We start from the raw sequence: 7,500 nt of genomic DNA, 5'->3' as shown, positions 1-7,500 counted from the left end.
ATTAACAGAACAAACGGATACAAAAGGAATTCAAATACAAATTGCGGGGCGTATAGACGGAAAATAAATTGCACGAGTAGAATGGATCAGAGAAGGCAGGGTTCCCCTACAAACGATTCGAGCTAAAATTGATTGTTGCTCTTATATAGTTCGAACTATCTATGGAATATTGGGCATCAAAATTTGGATATTTCTAGATGAGGAATAATTTGAGTACTTGTCTTTCCCTTCTATCCAATGATTGAACAAAAAAAAAAGACCAATCCATTCTTTTTCTAATCAAGGGGGACATTTATAATTCTTAATTCTATAAGGTTGAATAAAAATTCGATTGACCATTTGATATAATTGCTATGCTTAGTGTGTGACTCGTTGGTTTTGTTAGGGTTAGGATTAAAAAAGCCCAGCCCACATAGTATGAACTAAAAACTATAGAACTAATAACCAACCCATCACTTCGCATTATCTGGATCTAAAGAACCAGTCAAGATATGATATATAGGTCATATCTTTGTAGCAACTGAAATCTTTTTCATAAAAAAAAAAATCTGATTCTAAGTTGTAAAGCAAAATAGACAAAAAAGATGTGGATAAACGGAAGGATGAGAGAAAGAGAGAAAAAGAATACCAATGATATAAAATTCCAATATGTAAGGTCTATGAGTAATCTCATAAAAGGTAGTGTAATAAAGCATCAATACGCATTCATACCATACTAAAAAGAATCTTCTTATAGAAATAGAACAAAAAATCAAGAGCTTCGAGCCAATAAAGACTGAGAAGATTGACTCAAGAACCAATTTGATTATGAGCTCCATTGTAGAATTCGGACCTAACCATTAAGTAAGAAGTGATGGGAACGACGGAACTTGTGAATGCAAAAGATTCTATTGAAAAAGGAATCTTAATGATTCACTGGTCGGGATGGCGGAACGAACCAGAGATTAATTCATGTATTCTGAGATCTGAGAAGTCACGAGTTAACCGTACAAATGAAATAGGGATTGAAAGAGTAAATATTCGCCCGCGAAAACTTTTTTTATTGCAAAATTTAGGACAATACAATAAAGGACAAAATAAGGATTTGGTATAATAATACAATTTTTTTTATTTCTCTTTAGAAAACTACAAAGTTTAGTTATCTATTCAAACAAGATATACAAATTACTAATAGATTTAATGAAATCTCAAAGAAGCCCACGTTCAAGGTATTACTCAGTAAATACATATATATCTTAACTTAAGATTGACTATTCTAGCTTAATTCAAATTGAATTTTTTTGAATCCTTTTATTTGCGAGGAGCTGGATGAGAAGAAACTCTCACGTCTGTAGTAGAGATGGAATTCAGAACCAACCATCAACTATAACCCCAAAAGAACCAAATTCCGTAAACAACATAGAGGCAGAATGAAGGGAATATCTTCTCGAGGTAATCATATTTCTTTCGGTAAATATGCTCTTCAGGCACTTGAACCTGCTTGGATTACATCTCGACAAATAGAAGCAGGCCGACGGGCAATGACACAAAATGCACGTCCAGGTGGAAAAATATGGGTACGCATATTTCCAGACAAACCAGTTACACTAAGACCCGCAGAAACACGTATGGGTTCAGGAAAAGGATCCCCTGAATATTGGGTAGCTGTTGTTAAATCGGGGCGAATACTTTATGAAATGGGTGGAGTAACAGAAAATATAGCCAGAAGGGCTATTTCACTAGCAGCATCCAAAATGCCTATACGAACTCAATTCATTATTTCGTAATGTAATAGAAAAAATGTAGAAAGGGCTCTTAGATATGAAAGAAAACCGCATGTTTTTTTTTCTTGGACAAAAATATTTCTTTTTTTTCTTCGCCCTTTGCATTCAAAGAACGGATTAAAAAAATGATTCAACCTCAGACCCATTTAAATGTAGCGGATAATAGCGGGGCTCGAGAATTGATGTGTATTCGAATCATAAGAGCTAGCAATCATCGATATGCTCATATTGGTGATGTTATTGTTGCTGTGATCAAAGAAGCAGTACCAAATATGCCTCTAGAAAGATCAGAAGTAGTCAGAGCTGTAATTGTGCGTACCTGTAAAGAACTCAAACGTGACAACGGGATGATAATCCGATATGATGACAATGCTGCAGTTGTTATTGATCAAGAAGGAAATCCAAAGGGAACTCAAATTTTTGGTGCAATCGCCCTGGAATTGAGAGAATTAAATTTTACTAAAATAGTTTCATTAGCTCCCGAGGTATTATAAAATGAAATTGTGATCTGTTTCGAGTGGAGTATTTGAAAGAAATAGATTAATTAGTAGATTGTGTCTCACTCATATATCTTTAATAATTCATATCATATTCAAAAATAAATAAGTAAAAAACACGTTGATTATATCAAATTTGGAGACCCCAATAATTTTAGTTCATCATGGGCAGGGACACTATTGCTGAGATAATAACTTCTATACGAAATGCTGATATGGATCGAAAAAGGGTGGTTCGAATAGCATCTACTAATATTACCGAAAATATTGTTCAAATACTTTTACGAGAGGGTTTTATCGAAAACGTGAGAAAACATCGAGAAAACAACAAATATTTTTGGTTTTAACCCTGCGACATAGAAGGAATAGGAAAAGACCCTATAGAAATATTTTAAATTTAAAACGAATCAGTCGACCTGGTCTACGAATCTATTCTAATTATCAACGAATTTCACGAATTTTAGGTGGAATGGGGATTGTAATTCTTTCTACTTCTCAAGGTATAATGACAGACCGAGAGGCGCAACTAGAAGGAATAGGTGGAGAAATTTTGTGTTATATCTGGTAATCCTTTATAATATGCAAATTGGATTCGAAACTTCCTATTTGCGAAAAAGAAAAAAAGGGGGGAGAGTTGTCTAATATCTTTCGCATTCGTTGATACCTCAAAGGAACTTTGTTTTATACAGATACTGCCAGGAGATAGAGTCAAAATTGAAGTAAGTCCTTATGATTCAACCAAAGGGCATATAATTTATCGACTCCACAACAAAGATTTGAAGGATTAGGTTTTCAACTTCACCATTCCTTTCGTGGGAATACAATTCGAGATGAAAAATTCAAGAAACTTATTTTCTTCCAAGAAATAGATTCAGAATTAAGGTAAGGAATGAGAAATATGAAAATAAGAGCTTCCGTTCAATATAAGAGGGTCAGCTACCCAGCAAACTTTCACAATTAAATACCGTGTAAATCTGATTGTGAAAGACCTATTACTGGATAATTCATGGGTAGAGCCAAAGTGTGTGAACTATACAAGTTCCCAATAACATCAATTAGTTGATTAAATAGTAAATTAAAGTATAAAGTAAAGGCTCCGGTGTATAGAGAAGACCTCACCGTTTAAGAAGTAACCATAGAAACGAAGGAACCCACTATTTCTTTTTTGATTTCTTTTATTTACTATATTTTTGATACCTAGGAAAATACAATTTCTTAGTTCTGTCTTATTTCGCAGTGAAATACCTAAAAAAAAAATCGTGGTCGGGAAGGTTAGAGTAGCCAAAGCCATTGGAATTTTGATTTTATACATTGGAAAAATTCGTTTTGTTATTAATAGACTAGGAAGGGGGAAAGGAATAACTGAAAGAAAGGCAATCAATTAGTTATTCGTCAAAGTTTCATTTATTCAATGACCAGAATTAAACGGGGATATATAGCTCGGAGACGTAGAACAAAAATTCGTTTATTTGCATCAAGCTTTCGAGGGGCTCATTCAAGGCTTACTAGAACTATTACTCAACAGAAAATAAGAACTTTAGTTTCGGCTCATCGGGATAGGGATAAGAAAAAGAGAGATTTTCGTCGTTTGTGGATCACTAGGATAAACGCAGTAATTCGCGAAAGGGGAGTATCCTATAGTTATAGTAGATTAATACACGATCTGTACAAGAGACAGTTGCATCTTAACCGTAAAATACTTGCACAAATAGCTATATCAAATAGGAATTGTCTTTATATGATTTCGAACGAAATCATAAAGGAAGTAGATTGGAAAGAATCCACCAGAATAATTTAAATGGAGTTACCCGGAGAATGAACTCCGGGAAGGTAGAGTAGAAATTAGTATGAGAAAATATACTTAGAGTAGAAATTAGTATGAGAAAATATACTAAAGTAGTCAAAATGAATGAACACATTCAATTCAATAAAAACAGATTTCTTTTTTTCCGATTCATTTTTTTCTTACGACACGATACTCAAATCTAGATTCTTGTAATTATGATTCAAGTGAAGAAAAAGTAAGCCTATTTATTTCGGGCTTTAAAACCAGTAGTTCTAGAGGTCGACTCGGTTCTTTCAAATTGTTTCTCATTATTGAGAAAAGGTAACAAAGATAAAATACGAGCTTGTTTAATAGCAAGAGTAATTAATCGTTGTTGTTTCAAGGTCAATCTATTCACACGTCTTGATAATATTTTTCCTTGTTCACTAATAAATCGACTAATTAAACTCATGTTTCTATAATCAATTCGATCCCCCGATTGAATCGTGGGCAAACGCCTACGAAAAGATCGCTTGAATTTAAGAAAAGGTCGCTTGGATTTATCCATGGTTTGTTTGTTTAATTTATTCCTTATCCCTAAAATCCTATTTCTTCATTCTAATTCATTTTAAATCCACTCAAAATAGGATTTTTCAAAAATAGGATTTGTTTATTTTCTATTTAAATATGTTATATATATAATGTCATTTTTTCCCCTTCCTTGAAAGGGTAAGACACAGGTACTTGGTTCGCTCTATTTCTTTATCTCCCCATGAATCGTATGTTTGTAACAATAGGGGCAAATTTTTTTCAATTCAAATTGATTAGGCGTATTGTGCCGGTTCTTTTGAGTAATATATCTGGAAATACCTCTTGATACCTTATCAACACTGTTTCGGACACAACTAGTACATTCCAAAATCACCGTTACTCAGACATCTTTCCCTTTGGCCATGAACCTCCTTTGGATTTTTGATTTACTCAACTCTTCTATTTTCGATTCAAAACGAAGAAAGGATAAAATAGAAATTACTAACTTGAAATCTAATTCTAAAAGTCAAAGATTAAAATCACGAAAATAAAGTAATAGTAAAGCAAAGTCATAGTAAAATACAACGATTTTTCTAAAGTATATTTCAAATTGAAGTAATCATTTAAGTATCTTGTATAATACTCTTGCCCTAGACCCCTATTTTCTATTCTACCCCCATTCCTCTATGATTAATATTCAGTTAATTCGAACTTGAGCCCGAATGTTGAATCGACTTTTTTTATTCTTTCTCTTTCCTCCCTTATTCTAAAAAGGGAAAAAAGAGAAAAGAGGGGGAGAGGGATTCATCACCAATATTTGATTGGATCTCTAATTTTCTTCATTCCTTCCCATGACAATAACTAGAATGAAAAAAAGGGGAATGTCAACGCATCCGGGAAAAAATGATTAATCTCTATCAATAGAACTGCTAAAGCCCCGAACCATAGAGTACTTAGTACTGGTGCCACAGAGAGATATGTTTTTAGATCTCGCATTGAAAAACCTCCTTCTTTTGTATTATTTATTGGAATAGATAATACATATATGATCAGATGCATATGTAGTTAAGGGCTGCTTAGAGTTGGACACAAAATTCCTAATTCAAATTGAAATGTACAATGATTCGGGAAATAAGATTTTCCTTTTCTTAAAACAGAAAAAAAAATACATCCCCTTCTTTCTTACCGAGAATTTCCGAAAAAGACTAATTTATTTTTACGACGGGTTCTGTATTTATATATTTTGTATATAATTGTATATAAGTATTTTCTATATAATCTATAAGAGAAGTCTTTTCCCTTTACTATTATATGTTAAATGAGACCAAAAAAATGAAATGAGCAGAAATTTGTATATATCAATGGAGGAAATAACTATGTGGAAAACAAGACAGGAATTCTCTACAATTACACTGTGGAACAATTGAAGGGATGTGGCGCAGCTTGGTAGCGAGTTTGTTTTGGGTACAAAATGTCACGGGTTCAAATCCTCTCATCCCTACCTATTACTGCTCCTTTGAGCAGTAACGAGGGATCACTTGAGATCGCTTCAAATTGGACATAATCTTTGATTTTTATCATGCTATTCTAGTATATGCATACAAAATGTATTGGGGTTATGAAAAGAATCCTTTTGTTTACAGTCTTATCTATTCTGATGAGAAAGCGCTCTTAGTTCAGTTCGGTAGAACGTGGGTCTCCAAAACCCGATGTCGTAGGTTCAAATCCTACAGAGCGTGATTTTTTTCTTCTTAGATCGAATTAGAATAAAATAGATCCATTCAGTAACTTTCACAACAATCGGAATTTGACCTCCTGTGCCTGTGAATTAAAGAAAGGAGGAGGTCAATCAAAAATAAATGTTAATTAATCAAAGGTCCAACTGATCACCACGCCTATATTGTAAATATGCAGTTGCGAATAATCCAGCCAAAGTAATAGGAATTAAACCTAACACGATTCCAAATAGAAAAACTTTAATCATTTTTTTTTGTTTGAAAGTAGAAAAAAAACTAGGTAATATCGGTACCTAAATATTAATCCGAATTGACATGAATCTCAATGACAGGTAACGTAAGTAAATATAGAATACACGTAATCCCACAGAAGGATTTCTTTTTACGAATTGTTCATTTTAAATATTCAATTTAAATAAGTCGTATCTTGCTCAGACCAATAAATAGAGCTGAGGTTATAGTTAAAGCCGCTAATAGAAAACCGAAATAACTAGTTATAGTAAGCATGAAGGGGCTAAATTAAATGAAATATTTTCTTTTTATACATATGTTTAAAAAGCACTTACCTAAGTTTCAAATTTTGCAAAAGAAAATAGGAGGGTAGACAAAAGTTTTTGATTAAGCTATTATTATAGGCAGACAGCACTAACAAAGATAAAGTGCCAGACATATAAAAGAAATTGATTCATCATCTGTAACATCTATCCATCCCGCAATTCCAATCAACCGATTCATTGAGTAACTCTTGGGTAAACTATTAAACTAATAAGAGTTGTATCGTCTAACTTCATTCAAAAATGAAACTTACATTTTTATAGAATCAAAATAGAAATGATTTTCTAATTTGATCATTTCTTAGATTCTGGTGAATTGTATCGAATCCATTTTCGATTTTAAAGCAAACAGTTACCTTATAAAACTTTTGCTTTTGACTTTAATTTAAGTTTAACTCATTAGATTCAGTAATATATTAATTTACATAATATCTTGAATGAGGGAGAAGAAAAAGTTATCACACAACCGCTTTAAAAACTCTTTTTTTTGTCCAACTAGATTCTAAAACTAGTAATTTCTATTTCTTTAAAAAAAAGATTCCAACAACAAAACGGCTTCCACAACTCCGAAAAGAGAATTTCTATATCTCGCATCTACTTAAATTGTGGGAATATGAGAATCTTTTTCATTGAATTGAAAGAATTTTCTATTGA

General features: G+C 32.7%; 2 protein-coding genes, 1 long non-coding RNA gene and 1 other non-coding gene across 4 annotated transcripts; all 4 read left to right on the top strand.

Moving 5' to 3' along the window:
* Positions 1-1,409: 1,409 nt before the first annotated feature.
* Positions 1,410-1,766, top strand: LOC125851810 (50S ribosomal protein L16, chloroplastic). The gene has a single exon (XM_049531548.1). It carries the CDS (start codon positions 1,410-1,412, stop codon positions 1,764-1,766), a length of 357 nt encoding a protein of 118 aa, XP_049387505.1.
* Positions 1,767-1,888: 122 nt separating this feature from the next.
* LOC125851808 (50S ribosomal protein L14, chloroplastic-like) lies at positions 1,889-3,048 on the top strand. The gene is made up of 2 exons (XM_049531547.1): positions 1,889-2,248; positions 2,950-3,048. Exons 1-2 carry the CDS (start codon positions 1,889-1,891, stop codon positions 3,046-3,048), a joined length of 459 nt encoding a protein of 152 aa, XP_049387504.1.
* Positions 3,049-3,624: 576 nt separating this feature from the next.
* On the top strand, positions 3,625-4,740 carry LOC125851813 (uncharacterized). Its single transcript, XR_007444938.1, has 2 exons — positions 3,625-4,126; positions 4,158-4,740. It is a non-coding gene; the product is annotated as an uncharacterized LOC125851813 (long non-coding RNA).
* Positions 4,741-6,221: 1,481 nt separating this feature from the next.
* On the top strand, positions 6,222-6,295 carry TRNAW-CCA (transfer RNA tryptophan (anticodon CCA)). Its single transcript has one exon. It is a non-coding gene; the product is annotated as a tRNA-Trp (tRNA).
* Positions 6,296-7,500: the final 1,205 nt, after the last annotated feature.

Source organism: Solanum stenotomum, unplaced genomic scaffold (assembly GCF_019186545.1).
Source record: "Solanum stenotomum isolate F172 unplaced genomic scaffold, ASM1918654v1 scaffold30208, whole genome shotgun sequence".
Classification (NCBI taxonomy): Eukaryota; Viridiplantae; Streptophyta; class Magnoliopsida; order Solanales; family Solanaceae; genus Solanum; species Solanum stenotomum.
Note: the sequence above shows the minus strand (reverse complement) of the source record. Positions and strands in the feature narration are given on the sequence as shown.

What these genes read in the sequence shown, in the direction of transcription:
- LOC125851810 (XM_049531548.1), top strand. Translation starts at nt 1,410, where the DNA reads ATGAAGGGAATATCTTCTCGAGGTAATCATATTTCTTTCGGTAAATAT.
- LOC125851808 (XM_049531547.1), top strand. Translation starts at nt 1,889, where the DNA reads ATGATTCAACCTCAGACCCATTTAAATGTAGCGGATAATAGCGGGGCT. An exon ending in TAGTTTCATTAGCTCCCGAG is followed by an intron (nt 2,249 to 2,949) that starts GTATTATAAAAT and finishes TGTTTTATACAG; the next exon opens with ATACTGCCAGGAGATAGAGT.